The 23,313-nt window shown below is 36.4% G+C and overlaps 1 protein-coding gene across 2 annotated transcripts in view; it reads right to left on the bottom strand.

Moving 5' to 3' along the window:
- Positions 1–23,313, bottom strand: part of HTT (huntingtin) — an 80,143-nt gene that overhangs the window by 29,253 nt on the left and 27,577 nt on the right. For both annotated transcript variants that reach the window (XM_085059692.1, XM_085059693.1), the window contains 21 exons: positions 22,461–22,524; positions 21,960–22,060; positions 20,292–20,438; positions 19,171–19,291; positions 18,852–18,928; positions 16,538–16,689; positions 15,936–16,138; positions 14,980–15,106; positions 14,195–14,322; positions 13,411–13,521; positions 12,775–12,852; positions 11,896–12,119; positions 11,258–11,336; positions 10,963–11,124; positions 9,999–10,054; positions 9,075–9,223; positions 8,275–8,411; positions 6,146–6,262; positions 4,614–4,736; positions 3,852–4,090; positions 2,382–2,524 (listed from right to left, as the gene is read on the bottom strand). In XM_085059692.1, the coding sequence (XP_084915818.1) occupies positions 2,382–2,524; positions 3,852–4,090; positions 4,614–4,736; positions 6,146–6,262; positions 8,275–8,411; positions 9,075–9,223; positions 9,999–10,054; positions 10,963–11,124; positions 11,258–11,336; positions 11,896–12,119; positions 12,775–12,852; positions 13,411–13,521; positions 14,195–14,322; positions 14,980–15,106; positions 15,936–16,138; positions 16,538–16,689; positions 18,852–18,928; positions 19,171–19,291; positions 20,292–20,438; positions 21,960–22,060; positions 22,461–22,524 (2,738 nt within the window). The remainder of the gene's footprint in view (positions 1–2,381; positions 2,525–3,851; positions 4,091–4,613; positions 4,737–6,145; positions 6,263–8,274; positions 8,412–9,074; positions 9,224–9,998; positions 10,055–10,962; positions 11,125–11,257; positions 11,337–11,895; positions 12,120–12,774; positions 12,853–13,410; positions 13,522–14,194; positions 14,323–14,979; positions 15,107–15,935; positions 16,139–16,537; positions 16,690–18,851; positions 18,929–19,170; positions 19,292–20,291; positions 20,439–21,959; positions 22,061–22,460; positions 22,525–23,313) is intronic.

Raw genomic sequence — 23,313 nt, 5'->3', positions numbered from 1 at the left:
TAAGTGTTTCTGCCATTACTCTGCATAGGGAACACTCAGCAAAAAAAAAGCAGAATTTTGCTTTCTGACTTGCTGATTCTGTGTTTGTATGCCAAAACAAAGGCTGGGAAAACAAGAAATATGGAAAGGGTGAGAAAACAAGAAAAATTGTCTGAAGGTTTAGGAGTTTTTGGGTTTCTGTGAGAAGATAAGAGCAGGGGGAAAAAAGGGTTTCTTCAGAGTCAGTTAGAAACCGAAAGCTAATCAGAATAATGAAGGAAATCTGCAGTTACTTGCTTTCCTTGCCAGATATACAAAAGAATGAAGCTGTAAATTCCACAGCCATGTGGACCAATTTAAGCTGCCCCCAGGGCTGATAAATACATAGTGCAAATAGCAAAGAATGGGGAAAATAACTGAGTCTCAGAACTCTGGTTTCATTTATCAGCAAACCAGTGCTAGCATCATCCCAGGTCCCTGCATGTGCAGCAACTACACCATCTAGTGACTTCCTGCAGTCATAAAAGCCACTGCGTGCTCATCTTTTTAACTTTGTCCATGCCTTTTATTTCTAACTTCAAAGGAGCACATTGAAAATGTTCACTTATAATCTAGTAGCTTCCTACAAGTGGAAACACAGGAGTCAGCAATGCTCACATTTTGAAAAAACTGGAATGGGTGAGAAAACAAAACATCGAAGTAGAACAGTGGTTAAAAATGACAGAATACAGCCTGGGTTTCCCCAAACTGCTATAAGTTACACCCATAGTTGGGAGAATGTAACTTAAAGAGAAAATAATTATGGAGGTTTTAACTGAACAAAAGAAAATTATTACAAATTCAGGCATTTAGTTAATTCTCAACCTGAATATGTTATGATGAGAAAATACAGCCCAGATGTCTGAACAACTCTGCTTTTACTCTGTTACACCATACAGGTACTAATCAGTCATAATATACCCGAAGTTACCTGCAGTTTTATATTAAATGAATTCCTAGAGATCATGCAATACACATACACCAATGCTCTGCAGGAGTATTTTAATATTTAATTTTTATTTTGCATGAAAATTTCTACATAGTTCCTGGCAAGACTCCCAGTGTAGCCTGAAAGTCAGTCAGCAGCTGAGCCTTCCCCTCAATGGTCCCTAGCTCCCACTGTGGAATTTCAATCACCTGATTCAATCACCTGATTCAATGCTGATTTCAATCACCAGCTTCATTTTCCCATTTCATCACTCCTGGCTTGACACTATTTAATCATTTATGCCAAAACACCTCGCCATAAGTTATTTGCTACAATATTTGTTTCAAATGTTTCTCCTAAACAGAAATTAATAATTAAAATATATATTACAATGATATAATTTTATAAAATAAAATTTTATTAACATGTATAAAAATCATTACTGTAACAGACACACAGGAGAGAACTGTCCCTCTCTACATCCAGAGTTCTGTGCCCTAAAGCACATCTATAACAGAAAGATTAATTTTGTGCTTCTTCACACACACTCCTGGAGTCTTTGCACCAAGAATCTCAGTTTGGAGGACTCCCATTTTACAGACCAAAGTAACAGAACACATGTTCCTTATCCCATGTCTGCAAGGAAGCCTATGAAGAACCAGGGACTTGTGCCAAGACCTTTTTTAAACTGCAGACAACCAACAGGAAGCCAAGGGTGCATTTCAGCTGCAAGCTGAAAGCAAAAAGGGCAATCATAGCAAAGAAAGAATGAAAGAAAGGGAAGATAGCACCACTATTCTGAAAATAAGACCAAGGAGCCAAGCTAAAGACTAAGGAATTAATGAAGGGCTACAGATTGGGTATCCAGTAGAAGAAACCTAAGGCAAAATTTTTCATACCTGGAGAAAGGAGCTCAAGACCAGCTAGCTGGAACAGTGCTACTTTTCCTGTTTTTCTGGGATGTTTTTTGTTTGGTTTTTTTTTGTTGGTTTGTTGGGGGTTTGCTTGATATATTTTTATGAATTATGGCAAAACCCAGGAGCCTTGCTTGTCATCAGTCTGAACTAGTGGTCTATAACTCAGTATTTTAAGCCTGGACACACCCACCAACCTCCAAACTGGGAAAAAACATGAGAAGCATAGCCACAAATTTGGAATGTTTTGTGCCTTTTGGACTTAAAAATTTTAAACAGTTAAAATTAGCAATAAAGAGTCACTACTTACATTTTGTTCCACAAAGACAGAAGAAATGTGAAAAATGGGTCTTGCATGCATGAGCACTGTGTTTGGGAAGTTCTTTATATGAAGTAAGATATAACATCTTCAGCACTTACAAATTCCTTTTCATTAGTTCAATGCATTCAAGAGTTGTCCTGGAACTTAAAAACCACTCTGCCACTGCATGCTATGACATGGGCAACATTTCAAGTATTACCTGATTTGAAGATATGTATCAAGCACATAAGCAATGTGCCCAGCTCCTGGCAGTAGAAGGTATGTTGCTGCTCATTCATGTCCACTTTTAATTGCTTGGTAACAATATCTTCCAGTAGAATGCCAACCAGTTGTAGTAAGAACCTTGAAAAAAACATGTATACAATCAATGGGAAAACTATCAATGCAACATCTTTCAGAACAAGATGAGCTTAGCCTATGAAACTTAGGTTTGAAAAATAAAATACAAAGTTCTTGTCTATTCATTCTAAATAACATACTTAGTGAAACTCTACAGAACAGGTTAACCTAAAACAAGTAAGCTGTTATATGATCACAAACACTTCAATAATTACATATTAAACCCAGATTATCTACTCATCAGCTACAGTCCCAATAGCATTCATACACTGGCCCAACTCACTTACAAAGCAAATACTAAGAATGCTGTGGTGTCTTTATAGCGATTTTTTAAAAGCAATCGAGCTAAAAACAAACTGACAGTTACCACAGCTCAGGTGAGTGGGGGTAACTCAGCAAGTCACAGTAATTCACCTGTTTACAGCCTCATCTATCCACACTCTACTACACAGGTTTATCAAACCTCCAGCTGGGACAACATGTGGTGTCAAAAGAAGCACCAAAAGAGGGCACTTGAGGAAAGCCTTCCTTGCTCCTGGCAAGTAATAACCATTACTCCATTACTTACATCACTGCTGTTGGACATAAGGTCCCAGTGTGGGAGTCCAGAACACCCTCTTCCCTCTACCCATCACCCTCACAGTGAGCTGAATGATATGAAACAGCATTCTATTCTTATCTGAAGGTCCCCACTTGAGTAAAATGTTCTTATTTTCTTAAACAAAGAGCTATTTCAAATGCATCCCACAACATTAAAACATACTGCCTTAATGACAAACATGTCAAAATAATACTGCTGCCATCTCTCCACACTTCTTTTGCCTTAAGTTTGTCACTCTCCAAGGACATCAACATGGGAAGCCAATTAGACAAAGCTGAGTCTTAAAAATAGGAAAAAAAGAGCAGGAGTAACTTAATAGATTTGAATCCCACTGCTGCCAAGTTTTTAATACAGAACCTGGGCTTCCATTTAAAGGGATGTCTCATCTTTTAGTTCCCACATGGAAAGGAAGGAAAGGGTTAAGCAGTTAAATTCCTGGACCTGATTTACTAAGTCCAGGAGTCACCCATTTTAACAGCTCCATTAGGTCCTCCACTTGGCCTGAGAAGAGGTACCAGAACTGTCCAAAGTCCTACTAAAATCTGCTCAACTTCTCCATCCCTGTCCATCTCAATATTCCTTCCTCCACATACTCTTGTCCCATATCAACTTACTAACAGACTTGATACCCATCAGACAGAAGCTTTATACATGTTAAATATTGCCCAATGTATTTGTGATTTCTCAGAACTCTTTACCTTTCCCCAAGTTATGCAAAAGACAATGTACCTGGAAAATGTCTCTTCAGGTGAGTATTTCACCTGTTTGGCTTCAGTGCGATCCTCTGGTGTGGACACACTGTTTTCTCCACATCTTAGTCTGTTGATTGCTTGACATGAAATCAAATATGGTGAGAAGGAAAGCTCCTGTATACGGGATAGAACGATGTCTTCTGTTGACTGTGAAATCAGAACCCTAAGGATAGCTAGAATGCCAGAAATCCACAGCTGGACAGTGCTCACTGATGCCTATACAAACACAAAAATACAGGAGATTGAATAATTTTAAAGTTAAATGACATAGAAATGTATTAAAAAATTAACATTTTCATTATCTTGTAAAAATCACACCATTTTAAGAACAGAGCAAACCAGAAATAAATTTTAAGTTCAGAGCTTACAAACTGCTACTCCTGTGGTAACTGTGAAGCTTATATTCATTCCATTAAACGAACTCTCAGCTTTAGAAACAGTACTAATAGTTGTATAAGAAAAATGTGATTTATCTATCAAATTGCATTCCAGATTTTATCATAACAGTACTTTCATTCCTGATCATCAAAATACAAAATAAAGGAACATAATTCATAAGCAGAATATTCCAGTATCAAGTGCTCCCAGTTGGTAAATCACATTAGTTCTAGACAATTTGTTCCCAAAAACTGCTCCAGGTACTTAAACACCATTCAGCAAATTAATAAAGAGAAACACATTCTCTTTTGTCTTGCATGAAAGACAGCAGATTCTCTTTTCCTTGGAAACAATAGCTTACCATTGTTTTAGGAGTAACAAACATACTCCTTAAAAGCATGTCCACAGGGCGAAGGGATGAAGGAGCCAAAATTTCAAACAAAGTATTCAATACTCCCAGAGCATCGTGAGAGTCTATATGCATCTGTAAAAAAAAAACCCACAAAACTAATTGCTAACTATCCACTAGAGGTAACTTCAACACAAAATGAACACTCCATGTTTTAAACATCTCTCTAACAACCTGCGTGTAATAAAGCTATTCTTTACAGTACAAAGTTCAGAGCAACCAAAACCTATGAAAGATAAATTGAGGTTTCATTGCAGGCCTTCCTAGACATGAGTTTTGAGAACATGGACAAAAATCTGTCTTATGAAATCTAATGTGCATATGGCATGTATTTCATTAGAAGAAACAGGCCTTATTCGAAGAATAAGACCAAAAGACTGACTTGTCATAAAATTTAAAGACTTTTCTCCTCCCTGCACAGCCTACCAGGTTTATTTATAGAGAGCAATGCTGGTCACGACTAAACTTAAGGAGGAAAAAAAGCCTCATCATCAGAAAAATGAACAGCTACAGTGGTATTAATGCAACAGAGGTAGGACAGCTTACTTGAACAGTTTTTTAGATAAATTATAAAACAATCAACAGCAAAAAGCAAAGAACTGGACTAGAAATCTAGATTACCCTATCCTGCTAAAGTAATTTAGAAGATGAGCATGTGCAGTCACACAACACATCAGCAATTTCACTTCACCAGCACTTTAGCTCTGCTCTAAAACTGCTGTCTGTTCCTGCCCACACTCCCCAACCATGACATCTCCTCATGGGATTGGGGAACTGCCATCATGGAGCAAAGAATATTTGGGGCAGGAGCACCTCTGTTATGGAAGCTGAGAGAGATGGGGTTGCTCAGCCTGGAGAAGAGAAGCTCCAGGGAGACTTCACAGCACCTTCCAGTACCTAAAGGAGCTACAAGAGAGCTGGACAGAGACTTCTTGCACAGGCAGGTAGTCATAGGACAAGGGGGAATGACTTTACACTGAAAGAGGATGGATTTATATTAAGAAGAAATTCTTTACTGGGATGGTGGTGGGGCACTGGAACAGGCTCCCAGAAAACTGGATGCCCCATCCCTAGAAGTGTTCAAGGCCAGGTTGGATGGGGCTTTGAGTAATGTGGTGTGCAATTAGATCCACTGTAGCCATGAAAAAATAATTTTGACATTCTGTCAACATGGGACAATCTTGACACCATTTAGCAAGCGTTCTGATTTAATCATGTATTCAAGAGAAACAGAATGAGCTTCCTCTGGAGACAGTCTTGATCACACTGCATAAACTTCGTGCATTTAAATATGAACTTCGTCACTTCAAAGGCTTAAGTCTACCTTGCAGTAATTGTTTTTTTCCAGATATGGCAACCACAATTTCAAGAAAACTTGTCTTCATATAAAAAAAGTAAAAATCAAATACCTAAAGCCACTACTGATATATACATTACAGCAGTTATTTAAAGTGTTTATGGAATTAAAGCAATCATATAACCACCTGTTGTTTCGCAAGCATTGGGAGAATGATGTCAGCTATTTGCCGAGACAATCTCTTCCATTTGTCTTCATTTTCTTTATGACACTGTTGCAATACTAAGATGAACATTTCTAACACCTAAAGGAAAGTCAAAAAGAATTTAAGTAAACACACTACCCATACTAACAGAAAACATTCAAGCAACACCATAGTAGGAAATATATTCATTTCAATCATCTACCAAAAAGATAAAACGTTAAAAAAACCCACATGAGAAATCACACAACGTTTTAAAACCCCATTTTCAGGTTAGAAGCCTGTTTTCAGTTATGAGGTTATTTTGTGGTGGTGATTTTGCAAGAATTTTTCAGATATTTTTATAAACTAGGAAAAAAAAAGTTTGCTTTGCACTTTTTAAATGGTACTTGTGAAAAGACTAACAACTGGAGAAAGAAACATAAATCTAAATATCACATCACTTATTCAACAAAAAGGGGAGGAAGAAAGACAACAATTTTCCAACATATGTACACTCTGTCTTGACTCTAGCTCCAATGAAGTTTAAATTTGGTCACGGAAACAAAACAGACATTTTCATGGAGCTCATTCACCTGGGATATGTTGCTTTCATACAAAAGTTTGTAAGAGACTTCATAATGGAGCACACCAAGCAAGGATGACTTCTGGTAGCTGGGATGTGTTACAGGTTTGAGGGTTACAGAGACCACACTTTAGGGGATAGGCACACCAAAGACACAGAAGCAAGAATGTTAATAATATATGGACTGGGAAGTGAGACAATCTGTTTCAGGAAACAAGTTAGAGCACTTGTAAAGAAGTTCAGGTAGCTCAGATTAGAAAGAGGGACATTCCCAGGTGACTTTCTTCCCAAAAGATTTTCTTATGAGAGAGGAGAGAGGAGCCATTCCAGGCTGAATGACTTAACTCTGGAGCTTTGCGGGCAGCAGCTACAGTTGTAACAGAAAAAAGTTTAAGGCTCCAGCACTTGAAACATCTCAAATGTACAGGGAAATCACTGCAGACCATTCCAGCCACAGCCAGGGAACAAAAAACAGCCCAAGGTTAGTTTATATGTATTGCACCAGCAGAACAGGGCAGAATAAGAACTACAAATGGGGTGGTGTGGGAAGAGCAGTGCATGGGTGGTCTTTAATAGGTTAAGTGTGTCAGAAGGGGATCTGCCAGCAATTGCAGTACCTTATGTAACACAAAGTTATTCACTATTTCACATCATGTGTCTACAGAGTGTCATTTCATATAGTTATATTAGTCATTTTATGATTATAAAACTACAAATTCAAAAGAAAATGTGGATACACAAAATTACCCCAATCTGAACACGCAGTTCTAACAAATTATTTTGACAAGATGTACTGACTTTTTTCAGAAAATACAGTGCTTACATTAGCATACACTAGAACTGCATTTTCACATTATGAAAGAAAGGCACATTAGGTTTGTTAAGCACCTGAATAAGCAGTAAGATCCCATGTTGATCATGTCACTTCTCTTAAAATTACTTTTATGTTTTTCTTTAAAACAAAGTGTATTGAAGAAAGTCATTGTTATACTCCTACAAAGCAGAAACATGTTTTCCAAATCCATGAGGTCTAGGTCAAATTAGTAAGTGATAACAAATACCTAATTATCAGTGTCATTACCTTCTTCAAGTAAGTGTTCTTCAATAAACTGTTACTGTACAACAATACCTAAATCATCTCTGTGCAGCATCTTTCCTAATTTTAAACTTGTCTCCTCTTCCATTTTACTCCCATTCTTTTAAGTTTCTTCTCTTCCACCAACCAATAAACAGAAGTTTATTCTGTCTGCAACACAGCCAAGATCATGATTCTGACTGGAGCTTTTTTATAGCTTTGTTTTCTAGGCTTGACTACAAAATTCTTCAGACGTGTTACTTGACTTGAAATACTGATTTGTAGTGCAGTACTTTTGCCATTTTCTTAAAAATATTTTCATAATCTCTCTATAAGGAAAGATACCACACAGAGTCCAGCTACTCCAGTTTTGTATAGAAAATTATTAATATTGTCTGAAGCACTATTAGCAGTCACAGCAATGTTACCTCTTTGATAGACCACAAAGAGGAACCCTTCATCCTCCTCTCCTACCTGATGGTACTGGATAAGTCTCAGCAGCATTGACACTACAACCTCCTTCTGAGTTTCCAGCTCTTTTCCAGCATCAGCTTTATTTGTTCCTCTTAAAACAAAGAGATCATGAACGATGGGCTGCAGAGCTGGTATTGCTGAAATGAGATGTATTTGGTTTGGTATGAGACAAGTCACTCCTGAACAGAGAATTCTTGAACTAACAGCTCAGTTACTAAAAGTAAACTAGGCTCTAGTTCATTAAAGGTTTTACCCATACCTAAAACCCCACGAACACCACATTTATAATGCATAATGACGGCTATATTTTACTTCTTGTAGAAAATTTAAATTAGGGACACATTTGCCCATTCTCATGGAGCTAAAAAAAGTTATTTTTATAAAGTATTTCTCAGCAGAATCACTGGAAAGTTTGAAAGAGATGCTTCTACTTAAAGGCTGAAAGTAGAAGGAAAGGGAAGTGGACAGAAATTAAAATCAAAGCCTTGAACATACTGCTAAGTTGTGAACTTGTTACTGAATAAAGTTTCAAATAAAAGCTTTGTTGCAATTATGCACAATGCAAAATGTGGGGCAGCAGTGTTAGTATGACATAATAAACTTCCCAAAGGAATTAAGTGAGAAGTATTTCACTTAAAAATTTAAAAGCTGGTGTCTTTTGTAACACTCAATATGATTACAGTTTTCTATAGCTTAGTAGTTAATATTGGTTTTATTGCCGAACTATTACTAATAAGTGTTGATGCCTTTTTTCTTTCTCTTCTTTTTCTTTTAGTTTGGTTTTTTTATTTTAGAATTACCATGTGTAACAGCTTTCCTCCCACTGGCCATGATGCCATCACACAGCTGAATGATCTTGGGAATTCCAATTATCTGTTTGGAGTGATATCGCTCGTAAGACAGCAGCACCAGGAAAAAGAAGATATTAGGAATAATTGCTTCAGACTCTCTGAAAACAAAACAAAAAACCAAAGTGTCACGTTTGAATTGCACCGTTTTTTTCAGTAAAACTCATCTTTTTACTGTCGGTTTTTTTAAGAACGTGTTGTTCTGGTTTCATACAGTATTTCTATAATTTTTGTGCCCTATTCGTTACTATGGGGTGTTTTCCCCAGGGATTTCTTTCAAGCTTTGATCATTACAGTTCCTAATATTGTAACATATTGTCTAATGCACATTGGATTCTTTCTGTAGAAGATCCATAGAGCAAAAGAACAACTTATCTCTTCATTTAAACTCAAGTATGGGAAAAACCAGAAATAACTGACAATAAAAATTTTACTGCCTTGCAGATGATCTATTAGGTCCTATACATGTGTACCAGATGAGCAGAGCACCTATGGATTCACTCCAAATCCACAATAGGAAGAAGCTGCTCTCCCTTAACCAACTGAATCTAGCAATGAAATGATGACTTTTGTAAGCATAGCTTTGGCAGGGGGTCCCAAAGGAATGGGTTTACAACAGAAAAATGGAAAAATGGAACCACACAGTTGCAGATTACTATTATTTTCCATGCTACTTCCTGACTTCTTTGGTCACATGGAACCTAAAACCCCTGAAAGGGTTACCACTGGAGCCAGAGAATAAACAAGCACATTGCTCAGAAGGGAACTCTGCCTTTCTGATAAGGCAGAAATAAGCAGCAAATCTAATCACTACTTGTTTCAGAACAAGACAGTTGCAAACTCTCACTGTACAAAAGATCTTTGCTAATTTCATACCTGAACTGTCCTACTTCAATGTATTCAAACTGCTTTAGTACAAATCCAATAAACACCTAAGGAGAGAATAAAGTGTGCATCAGAACAGAGACATTAATTCCCATTTGAAACCATTTTGACAGTTACAGACAGGCACTGAAATTCATTTGCACTACATTACAAAATGTTCCCTCTGCAGATACAGAAGATGGAGAATGCTGTCAATGTTACAGCTTATTACAGTTTGCATAAACTTATGCCACGTTTTACCTATAGACTGTATATTTGCAACTTCATCTTTCACTCATGGAAGATACTACTTGATGTATTACAGTCGAGAAGTTTAGAATCAGCCAAAAATCCAGCTCTAAACCAAGATAAAAGTACTTCTGCGAGTAAAAACTATCTCTGTATGAACTCACAAGAAAGTTCAAGTATTGCAAGTCACACTAGTCTATAAACCCAAAAACAACAGTAGTAAATAAAACACCTGTAAGCAAACCACTTAAATTTTATGTTACAAATCCACTGCTTATATGGACAACCACACAGACTACTCTATTTGCCACTAGCTCCCCTCACTGCTATTAACATCAAACAATAGTTGTCAACCATCATGTTGTTCATGATCAGTCATAAGGAAGTCCATACTGTCAGTATGGAAAGAAGGGATTTCCATTTGTAAATGAAATTTTATTTAATAAAACTGATCGTATTGTCCACATCATTTTATTCCTAAAGTCGATCTCACAAGCAGTTCTTAAATAGTAGTTACAGAACTCAGAAAGTAATTCACATGCAAAAACCCCAGAAGTCTGAAGCCATTTGTGGCAGGGGGGAAATTAAGCCTCACTCTCCTATAAGTCTTTGTTTTCCCCTATAGTACAATGCATGGACAGCCGGAAATATTTTTACAGCACCATGTTATTTGAGCTTGCAGCTGAGATCCCTACATGACAATTTGCAAATGTAGTGAGGTACCAACCTGATCTGAATCCAGCAGACAGTAGTTAACTCGCAGTTGAACCAGTTGAGCAAGCAAGTCTAGAACTTGTCTCTGCAGCTGTACCGACGTTGTTGTTGTGTATTGTTTCAATGCTTTTATGACAAGGGGTTCAAATAAACGAATGTGATTGTGAATAGCATTCTGTAATAGAGAGATTTTAAAGTAATCTAACATCTGAACGGGTCTCTGATTCAAAGCCAAATTAGTTTTAAAAGGAGGAAAAGTGTTTCAAATCTAAGGTACAGCTCTTTCAGGAGAACACAGATACAAGTACCTTATCAGCACGATGTTTTGCTGCACTGGAAATGCTAGTTTTCAGCTGTGTAGAAACTTTCTGCAGCACATCAAACCATCTGTTACAAAAAAAACCACAAAAAAAAATCCAAACACATTAAAAAAAATAACAAATATACTGTCCTTAGATGCATTTTATTTTGCCAATGCCAACTTCTCTTAACCTACTTGACTGCTTTCAGAATCTTAGTAAAACCAAAGATCAGAGACAACCTACAGTACACTTTGATCAGATCACATGGATCTGAAGACAAACATGAAGTAGAGAAAGATTTTTCTGGTCTTTGCTTAACCATCCTTCTACCTTTCCCTTAATACTATAGGCTATTTACTGTATTTAGAAATTAATTAAATACTTCGGAATACAAGCATTTAAAACCACTACACTTTTGAAAATCTTTAATGATTTAAGCAAATTCAATAAGCAATTTTAATGACAACTTTGCGTTGGAAAACACATTAGTGATAATTGCGTTCAGGATGTCCTCACCAAGACAAGTTACTCTGCTTAAGCCTGCATCTCCAAGTCACACAGCACCCAGTGATACTCCAATTTATGAAAAACACTAAAGAGACTCTAGCTCAAGTTAACCTTATAACAAAAGGGAAGAAAATTACCCTGAAGCATCATGTTCCTGCTCAGCCTGAACCATGTTCCTTAGACTGGCATCAGCAAGGGCCTGTGTAAAGTGTGTGTAGGGTGCCATGAAGCAGTAGTGGTAGAGACCAGGCCTCAGACTGGAGGAACCCAAGCGCTGAGCTTTGCCTTGAGCTTTGCTGGGGTTTGAAGACAAGCCGTCGTACTGAGAAGCCAGATTTGTCCCAAACAATGTTTTCAATAACTAGAGATGAAAATTGCAAGGAAAAGAAGAAAGTTTACATTTCAGGACAAAAAAACCAAAAACCCCTTGACTTCCCATTCTCTCAAAGGACTTTAGTGGGAAGGTTAAAATGCGAGCTGTGGATCAGGTAGCCTAAATACATGAAGACAGAAAAAAGAAACAATCCATACCTCACCCAAAAAGATATTATTAGTTTTGCAACTGAAGCTATTTACATGTGACAACTCAAAATAATCTACTGAAGCTTGCCTCTCACCATAAGTAACCTTTGAGGACTTGAACCTAAATATTTAATTGAAAGTCTGCAAGAAATCTACCACTAAGGCAGTCAGTTCTTTGCTTTCTAGAGTTTTTTGATGCAGTTAACTGGCTAAAGAACACTTGCAGTAAGGTAGAAAACAAGGTTGTTTTCTGAACATTAGCTAAAATAGTTCTGTGAATTGGAAGCAGTTCAAGAAGAAACCATATTAATCAGATATAGTATCAATTTGCAGAATGAAGAATGAAAATGAAAGAAAATATGCTCTGTTTGCTCTACCTGAGCCAAGGTTTCCTCATACCATTTCCCTTAAAAGCATGGCCAGTCTTATCCAATTCACATCCAAAGGACACCAGGATTAACAATCAAGTAACAAATAAAAAAATACCTCCTTACCTGCTGTACACACACTGTTGCCATTGTCGGTTCTCTGTTGAAACATGATTTTAGATATCCCAAAATTTCTTCTACACACTAGAAAATCAGAAAAACAAGTGCACTTAACTGCATTTTTCTTAATTATATAAAACATTACAGTGAAAACTGGTCAGTAGCACAGGTTTTTGTACTAATTAAAACTACACTAATTTAAGGGAAATCATGGAAGCAGGTAATTCTAAAAAAATTTCAACATTTGCTTCCTAATATTAAAATACTACGTCTCACACCACAGTTAAGGAGAAAAAAATACCAAGCTACAGGAGAGGGAGGAGGGCAATACATCTTCTGACAATTTGTATATTTAAATATATATACATAGGAATACAGGGGATGACTGAAGGTGAACCATTTGGCTGGAAAGAAAAATCCCCATGTAAAATTTAAAAAGTAAAAAATTATTTCACTTTTCAATGGCAGAAATTTAACCTGGAAAATCTGCTTTAGCACTTTACTCAACTTTGTGGAAGCACAACACTTCCAGGTCTACTGGCCCTTTGAAGAGCAGAAATCAGTGATATGTGCTATCTCCTAGTAAGGACCATGGATATCGGACAAGTTAACTACAAAAGAAAAAACAAACAAGTCTTATACCTTTCCAATGTCCTGAAGAGTAGCAAGTTCCAAGATTTGAGACAGAACATCTAAGGCAGACCGTAAGAAACATCCAAACTTCTCATTAGTGTTCTGGAGATCCAAAGTAACCTGTTCCGAGAAAACAAAATCACATTTTTTCTTAACAATTACTTGACAAGGAGATACAAATTACTGGAAGTGAGTATTGACAAAAAATGAGCTTTTGTATAAAATTTAAGTGTATTTCAATCAACATCACTGACAGCTTAGACTGCCTCATGAATTGCTGGAAAGGCAGGACTTCATTTTGACTAAGAAAAAGGAAGGGATCTTCTAGCTTGAGGAAGGCCTAGGATGTTGAGAAGCAATGGAGTTGGATACTGCACTTCTCAGAAACACAGTAGGGGTAATAAGAACACAGTCCTTGAAGTGTACATGTACCAACTCTCTAGGGAATGCATCATCTGTCACCTGAACTAATGAGGAAAAAGCTTCCCCATCCTGGAATAAAGCACAGAGACAACACACATGGCGATCTAATTGGCATTGCCAAGAAGCAAAGAGTCATTTGGTAGCAGTAGCAGTGACAGCAGAGAAACAAGCACTAGGGTGACAATGCCTATCACAGGCTCTTGTTTGGCTTTTATCGGTGGTAGCTGTGATCTTTCTTTAAATTTTTTTTCTGTGTGTATAAACTGCTTGCACAGGTAAACAATGAGTTGACAGAGGAAGAGCCTGTTTAAAAGAAACAAAGTGATTATCCAGCCCCATTGCAGTTCAATCAAACAATATCATGCAGTACCTTATAATTAGCATGGGTTGCTTTCAAGACATCATATAACTTCAGGTATGATGGAAGATGATAAAAGCTTCCTACTGAAGATGATTTACTTGTTGGAACAGGCCCTGTAGCATCAGTTTGCCTAGAAGCTTAAAAGAATATCATAGATTAGCACAATATGCCTTTTCTAGGTTGCTCATGACATGTACACTCAGCATAATTTACCACATCTGCATTATTAAACAGCATGATTTTTTCAATCCACACACATGTTCCAAACTGCAGAAACACACTGTGCATGACGAGAAAATGAACAGCACCCCAACAATCCAGCCTGCTGGGGTAAGAGAAATTAACCCAGAGGGCTTAGTACTGAAGTGCATGTACAATTTACAAAACAGAATTAACACGTGGTACCTTCATTCATTACTAAGAAAAGATTTCAAGATTCAGAATCTCAATTCCACAAGCAATGTCAGCCACTCCTGTCAAAAGCTGGAAGGCAACTTTCAAAGTTCTAAGTGCACACACACGTGCAAAAATTACTTTGGTCAATAGCTTTAGTCAATAGCTGAGTAGATTCAGAAAAAATAAGGAAAAAGCAGTGCTTTAGTTCTGATAAGCACAGTTAATTTTCATAAAAACCAAAACAGTAAAGAAGCCCCTTCCCACCAACACAGTACCCTGCCAGTCTCTTCAACAGCCTCCAGAAAGAAGGTTATTCATTTTTATTTCTCCTCCTTCTGCCATAACCACACGGTGTAGGGCTGGCAGATGGAAGGTTTAACAGGAGTGATTGTGCCTACCTGGACTTGCTTCACCACTCTTTTTAGGGCTCATTGGCACAGATGCCTGTTCCACAGACTCTCTCTCTTTCCCCTTTCTCCGAATCGGACTAAGAGAAGGTGGGTTTGTTAGAGAAGGTAGTGCTGCCTAGAATTAAAAGAAGCCTTATTAGTTTTGCAAGCACAAGTAGTTTTTCTTCTTCTACACAAATACTAACATATTCTTCTTATGTTTAAACTCCCCTTCATTTGACTGTTAGTTGAAGTACAATGTTTCAAGCTCAGGACATGAATTTCCTGTGCAAAAAGGAAATAATTTAATACACTCCCTACTTTATTTTCAACTTCAGCATACACCAATGAGATGAAATTGGAGCTCAATAACTACAGTTTCTCTTCATTCCAGATAAAGGAGTGTCAAAATTATATTCACACCTTTTTAAAATGTGAAGAAATTGCTGATCCTAATAATACTGTCTTAGACTTTCTAAATCAGTCTCTAAATGTATATGCTTCAAAAAAACCTCAAAAACCCCCAAACCTGGAAGTACTTCATACAAGCTGTTTCAGAAGTCAAAATATTTTACAGGATATTCAGAAGATAAAAGAGCTATTTTTAGTCCCAAAAGGAACTCAGTGCATTACAACCAGCCCAAAAGTCAACACATTTCCCAGAGCATGCAATCCAATACTCCACTTACTCTATATACTCCTCACTGAATTAATGTTTCAAGTGAAGTCAGCAGGAATAAAAGGTTCAAATTTTAAGGTAATATTTTAAACACTGCAGAATTAAAGGAAAACCTGTTACGTGGAAGAAAAATATGCAAGCTTTTCTCATGCTACTTTCTTTACTACCCAGAGTGGAGTCACATTATTAAGGAATTAGATACTGTATCAAGTCTAAAACATGGAGAGTTCTATCACACAACAGTATTTAAGTCACATAATTTTATTTATTTGTTTTTAATACATACCTTTACAGCTGGACCAGGAGTAACATCATCCATCACATGTGCACAAATATTAATAACCTTCAGCAGATGAGAAAAGAGCTGTTCTACTAATGTGACAAGAGTTCGATCTGCCAGAGCTGGCCAGGGCTCCTCCTGCTTTGCAGCTCCTTGGTTTGAATCTTCCTCAGCACTCCAGGGATTCTTTAAGCACTTAGGAGCACTTGCTGCGATTTTGGGAAATACAAGACAAAACTATGAAATCAGCACCAGAAAATTTTAGAGGAATATATGGTTATCATTTCTGTATGAACAGAAAATCAAACAGAATTTCAAAGCCAGGAGTAGCTGCACAGTTCTAAACCAAAAAAAACAAAAATTGAGCTCTTTGCACCTAGCCTGTACTGAGCATGCTGCACATGACCTTTAGCAACTGGAGGAAATTTGCAACTTTGCAACAGAGGCAGTTTCTTTTCAAACCTCCTGGATGCAAGTTCCTTCTTTATTTCTTCTGCCTAACCTTGCAAGTATTTCATTGCATACAATCAGAAAAGAGTGAGATATGGGCCTTCTAAAGCTAATGGCAAAAATATTAGGACAATTGTACTTTTTTTGTCCTGCCTTACCTGCAAGCAAGTTTCCAGTCAAAATCAAAGCATCCTGATGTGCTGAGAGGTCCAGTGGGAACCATGCTGATGAAAGGAGAGACAGGACCAAGCCAGCCATACCAATGGTGCAGCCCTTCTGAGCTTCATCTGAAGAACTTGGCTGGGAAACACTGGAAGTTTAATTTTGGAATGTCATGACTTTTTATTCCCTTTTGGCAAATTAAAAGTCTTAGGAAAAACAACAGTCAAGAAGATGGCTAATCTAATGAAATCTGTGCTACAGAAACATTCAAATACAACTTTAAAATCAATTTGCAGCAGAGAGCTGACAATACCCTGGTTTCTTTAAGAGCTATTACCTTTTTTTCAATAGCAAATATCAAGGCTATAGTGACATCTACTGATAAGCTGAAGAATTATGTATTTATTTGCTAACCACTAGATAGTGCTGAACTATCTTCAGTTAAGTCTTGTGCCTATGCAAGGGAGATGGGAGACATTAGTTGCGGAATTGCAATGTAACAAGATATTGCTTTAAAGTGACAAGAAATTAATTAAACAATTTCATTTCATGAAATTATCTATATTTTTTGAGTAAACACTATCCAAGATGGTAATTTTCTGCTGCACTGTGTTTTCTTTGACAATAATTATAAAACCAGATTTTTGCACAGAAGCCAAGTTTAAGAATGAGCAGGCAGAGATCACCAGAACATGACTGGCAGAACATGTGAATTACACATATCACTTCAAAGCTGTAACACTTAAATACTTCAGTTCCTTCATAAAAAGACCACTAAATAAAGGGAATCTTTCAAGACATCTTTTTATTTAAAAAAATTTAAAATCTTCTAATATAGTCACTCTGATCTAACATAACTAGAGGAATTTCAGAAAATTAAATTTACACTAACTATAGCTATTATTTTGATAAAGGTCCAGAGGTAATTACAGTGCTTTCCTTTGGTTTTTTTAGAAGTATTTTCATAGGCAAGTGTTATTAACTTCACATACAGTCAGAAATCAATTACTTAATCCGTGTTGATCTGTACAGAACTGGAATGCAGCAATTCCAATAACTTCTTAATCATAAGAACAACAATACTTAAACTAGGAAGGAATTTTGGCAAAATTCTCATGTTACTATCCATGTTATTATATTCTTATTATCCAGAATGATACATGTCCATATAATTCCACAAAAAACAAAATTCCAATCCAACTTTGTGCCAAAAATTTGTTAAGAAGGGATCAGAGGAAAGGGCAAAGGCTATGTCATTGCATCGCTCAAAAATATTAGATACATCTCAAAAAACACATTTTTTTGAGCTGGGAAGAAGAGAAGATATATTGAATTATTTTCCAGCTAAGTACTGCTCACATCCTGAATTACTTCACTTGTTACCACTGGACCTATTGTTCAAGACACCTTTTATACACATACAGAGCACACTACACTTAGGGTCAGCAAAGGAAGCAAGGGCTTGCTGACAAGAAAAACAGCTGAGGGAGGGTTGGTTTTTGGTGTTTGGGTTTTATTTTGTTTTTAAAATAAGACAAAATTTAGCAATCGAATAAGACACAATGACAGCAACAAAGAAAATCAACACAAATTATGTAATATCTATTTAAAAACCAAATAGCTCCACATGTGCACATCTCCAGCAGCTACTTTTACAGCTCATGTGGCACAGCACTAATAATCAGAGGCACAATCAAAGCTTTTAGTCTGCCACCTGTGCAGTTTCATCCTGAAGAAAGTCTTCAGAATGAAAGTACTTTGGACTATCATGTATTACCTACATTAACACTTCAGTATTACAGATATCCCATTTGCTGCTCCCACTCAGTGTGCCAAATGAGAACAATTTAAATGCATCTGACACTATTACAGAAGCCAAGTCGAACCAGGTTCCTTGACCTACCCTTTTTCAACATAAGCACGAAATCAAGATGAAAATTATAATGTTCAGATCTTAAAGAGATACTCCAAGACACAATATCCCAAAGATAAACACCCTTTGAAAAGCATGGAATATTTTCTCCTATAACTTATTTTGTAGATGCTGACTATATCTATCTTTCTGTTAGAGCAGTTGCAGCCAATCCCTGTGACAGACACTGTGGTTCCAGGGATGACAAAGTGCTGGCACTTCATATCCTGAACCCCTGAAGTTATATTCTTCTGTATTCTGCATAAAGTTCTAATAGAACTGCTAAGATAAGGTCAACAACATATACCTAAACCAGGACTTCCAAGGCCTAAGTAAGTACACTTCTGCTTCAAAAAACATGATTTACGGAAACTTGATTAACAAAAGAGGGAACATACCCACAGTGCCATCCCACACTCCAGGTGCAGACTGGAAATGTTGTGGAGAGAAGACACAAAGCTTCACAGCAGCCAAACTGGAAAGTCAACACCAAGAATTGAATTAGTTTCACCACAGGAAGGGTTAGCAACATGGTATCTGAAGAGTGAGAATTAAATCTATTACTGCTGCTATTGTCACAGTATAAAAGCTGCAGAGACAAATATAGCCAGGAAATAATAAAAAATAAAACAAGCATGAAAAAAAAGAAAAAGCCACCATAGCAAGAAAACTCAAAGAAACTCATATGTAAGAAGACTCACATATAAGAAAACTCACCGTAAGTGCTCTTGTAGTGGATATTGTCAATGCATGGGAAATTGCTGCAATAACCCTTGAAAGGTTGTTTTCCATAGTGACATCTGTTGGACTTTGCAGCATATTGTAACCTCTGTATGTCCTGAAATAAAAATATTTATACCCACTAAAACATGTACTTAAAAAGCCTCATCACAATCAAAAATTATTATGGCTTAAGTTACTATTATGTATTTCACAGACTGCTTATAACATACAAAGCCAGAGAACAGTCTAAATACCATCTTATATTGTAGTATTTTTGGGGTTACATTAACAAATGCTATTTAGTTTATAAATAAAACCCCTTTCTTAGCAAACAGAAATAGTAGATCAACTGTCAATATCAAACTAGATATATGAGAAATAACCACCAATTTACTATTAGTCTTTGCTTTTCCTCAAATCCATCCAACATTTTTGCATGTTCAAAAACCTTGGATTATTGCTGTAGAAAAAGTCTATTTTCTATCCAGAATAACATTCCACAAAGTTCTATTGCTTCCATATTACAGCATATAAATCCTAAGTTATATGATCATGTATCAAAAAAGCATAGATTTAAAAACTTGTATGACCAACTGATAAAAGCAAAGAGCTCCTATAAATATACACAACTCATACTGTCTGTTAGAGAGAACAAGTACAGGTGACATCAAAAATACAAGATCACACTATCAAAATCAGAATTTATTTTTAAATTATAAAGGGAGTACAGACTTCAACCACAATCATAAAAAAGGATGTGAAGAGTTATGAATCTGGATCAACATACCTGAAGAACAATAACATACATACAATTAGTTTGAAAAGCTATACCTAGTTGTGCAATTTAATGGATAAGTAGGGTGACTTCAGGATGGAGAGAAGAAACTATCTCAAAACAATGACTCTCAGTGTGTGAGCACATCACCAGTAACTCACACACAGTGTATTCTTTAAACAGGAGTCTGTCTGTGGAGCTTAAAACTACCACACTCCTGGAGACTAGAAAAAGAACTCACAACCACATGAATGTGAAGGATTTAACTATGATTCTAGGCATTACAAAGTGCAATTTGAGTCTCCATTCCTTTTGAAGCAAGGCCAGACAGATCACATACCTGGTGATGGTGCTCACTGCAAAGTGAGATGGGGGCTGTGTTTCATGCATGAGGAGTTTCAGGTAGACACTGCTTTGGTCTCGTGCTACTGCCACAACTGGGTCAGCCTGTCCTTGATCACAGTTATAAAACAGCTTTGGAACAAGCCTGAAAGAAAATTAAATGTCAAAAAGAAAAAATATTATTCAGACATTATTTAACACCTAATTTAAAGTACATTTCATATATTGTTCAGCAAGCTATATATGCTAATTAGACACATCAAATTGTAAATAAAAGCTGTTATCAAAATTCATTAAGCTGAATTCATCTTTATATAACTGCTCTTCATTACAATCAAGGAGCTCAAGTCAGGACAAAGGAACTGCTCCAAACATATGGTAATTAAAAAAAAAAAAAAATCTTTTTTGGAGATACCTCCTGATACATATTACAACAAACACTTACCTAGAGTACTTCTCTCTTGCTGTTCCCTTATCTCCCCACTCATTGTCCCCATGAATATCTGTATCAACTGAAAACTAATTTTTACCTGAAAAGAATAATTTTTCACCCTCTGATTTCTATGCGGCAAAACCTAAACATAAAACGAAATCCAGTCGTCTTGAATAATGATATTTTTAACTTATGTAAAAGTGAAAAACTGCTGTACACATGTTTTTGTAATTTCATTGAGAGTACTTCCAACGAATGCCCATACTGGGTGCTTCAAGGGGTTTTCTGCAAGCTTGTAGTAGCTTTATTGGGCAAGTATGTCTTTTCCAACCTCAACACATCTCCTGTCAGTCAGCCAGTAAGAAGATTGAAAAAAAACTTCAATTTGTTACCACTCAGTTAATAAAATAACTCAATTTCAAAATCAAGTCCGTTAGTAAAAGCAACAAGCTCTACGATGCAACAGTTCATGGTTCCTCTGCTGAGCTGCTTTGGCAAATTAAATACTTTCAAATGTCAGAACTTTATATGTTTTGTTGTCCTTTATTTGTTATTAGGAATGGACAGCAATAAATAGTATGAAAAAACTAGGAAAGAGACTCCTCTGATAAAAAAGTATACCAGGAATTTAGTATTACATGCTTCCAACTTCTTTAAACAAAAATTTACGTCTTTGAATTCTAGTAAAACTACCAACTAATCCTTACACTTTGGTGTATTTATCTCTGCAGCAGCTGTAATTGTAGTAGGTTACAGCAAACATCTGCTTTTTAAATAAAATTAGCTGCTGCACTATAATCACTGAGCACAAAAGTTTTAAGATCCACTATGCATGACCATGTGAAAACTACAACAGTTGGGAGTTAGGACAAATCTGTACAACTGCAACATTTTAAGTCAATCAGCCACTGTCAGGATACTGAACAAACTGCTTCAGCATGCAAAAAATATTCTGAAGAAGTTGACACTGACCCTCTGAATGTAATACAGTTAAATGTAATTGGATTGCTAATAGAAAGTAAAGTACAATTGCCTGATGAGTCACAATGATGCCTGCTCCAGGTACCATAAAGATACATTTGTTCCCCAACCCTCATTTAAACATATATATATATATCTACATAAAAAAATACATGTAACACCTAAGTGATTATTTTAGTTATAGGTACACATCAATACGCAAATATCTTTCCAAACTACTTTCTTTTCTATAAATAAAAATGCCACACATACCTCATTAATGAAGCTGCAGCCACGTGTCTCACTCTTGGATCTTCATCTCCAAGCAGACTTATTACAACATTTTCAAGTACTCTCTCCTGAAGTTTTAATAGCTAGAAAAGAAGTTAGCACAGTAAATAAAGTTCACTGAACATTTTTATCATTTGAGCATATTGCTAAGAGTTAACAAGTGAGATTTCACCTGTCATGCAAGTCTGTAAAAGACATCTTTACCTTAACATTGACAATCACACTAACTACACAATGCCAAATTTTTTTAAGTTAAAAAAAACAAAACCAAACCACAAAACATACACACCAGAGAACACTAAGATATCTGAACCCCCACAGTAAGGATATTCCCAATTGTAGTAAGTTTTGGAACATGAGTCTATTCACACAAAAAATACTTACAACAGCTACCAGTGTTGAAAGAATTTAAAAACAAAGTGATGACACTGCACTGGTACCTTAATCCAGAAACACAATAAACTGATTGAATTATTTACTTACACCAGTATAATGATGACTACCTCTGTGTAAGCTCTCAGTTTTTGCTTCCAAGAAGCTGACTAGCCTATGATAAAACAGAATTTAGAGTACATTAGTTAACATTGTGTGTTATTTCTCCCTTCAGTGCTTGAAGGGTTCTTTTTGTTTATTTTTAAAAAACATCACTGTAAGGGAAATCTAAATAGTAAACACTTTTTGCAACCTTTAGTAAGCAATTTGCTAAACAACTATCTGGCTAGTGTAACTGAACAAAAGTAGTCCTTCTGTTAAAAAAAACCCCATTATTTACAGACTGTGATCATAATTGTATTTTTTGCTCCATGCACAGAATAATCAGACTATTTTGAAAAGGTAGTAAAACATTCCAAACATCACTAGTCACAAAGAGTCCACTTCTGTATGACTAAAGATAACTCAAAGAATTTTCATATAAACATCTTTTGCCTTTCATCTTGAAAGAACCTACAGAGATAGAGGGAATCCAAGAAAAGGAACTCAAGTCACATTTATTTCAGTATTAACAGAACTGAGGAACTACAGAGAGCTGACAATAGAGAACAAGTCAGGGACTTTCTCTTTAAAAACACAAATGACAGAAAAACTAAGTTAGATTCCAAATTATGTGCTCCCTCTCTGATCACACATTCACAGAAGACTTAAAACAACAGACCAATGAACTAAAAACTCCTATACAGTGTTGCTAGGATTGGGCTTGGTTGTGAAGTCAGCAGTAACTTGACCACAGAAATTTGTACATTCTATATAGGACTGACTGGTCTGAATCAGTTTTTTGAAACCCATTAATGCTTCAGAAGAAATTGCACCATTACAGTTCCAGTTCCCTATACACCCC

Source organism: Lichenostomus cassidix, chromosome 4 (assembly GCF_008360975.1).
Source record: "Lichenostomus cassidix isolate B80296 chromosome 4, HeHo_3.0, whole genome shotgun sequence".
NCBI lineage: Eukaryota > Metazoa > Chordata > Aves > Passeriformes > Meliphagidae > Lichenostomus > Lichenostomus cassidix.
Note: the sequence above shows the minus strand (reverse complement) of the source record. Positions and strands in the feature narration are given on the sequence as shown.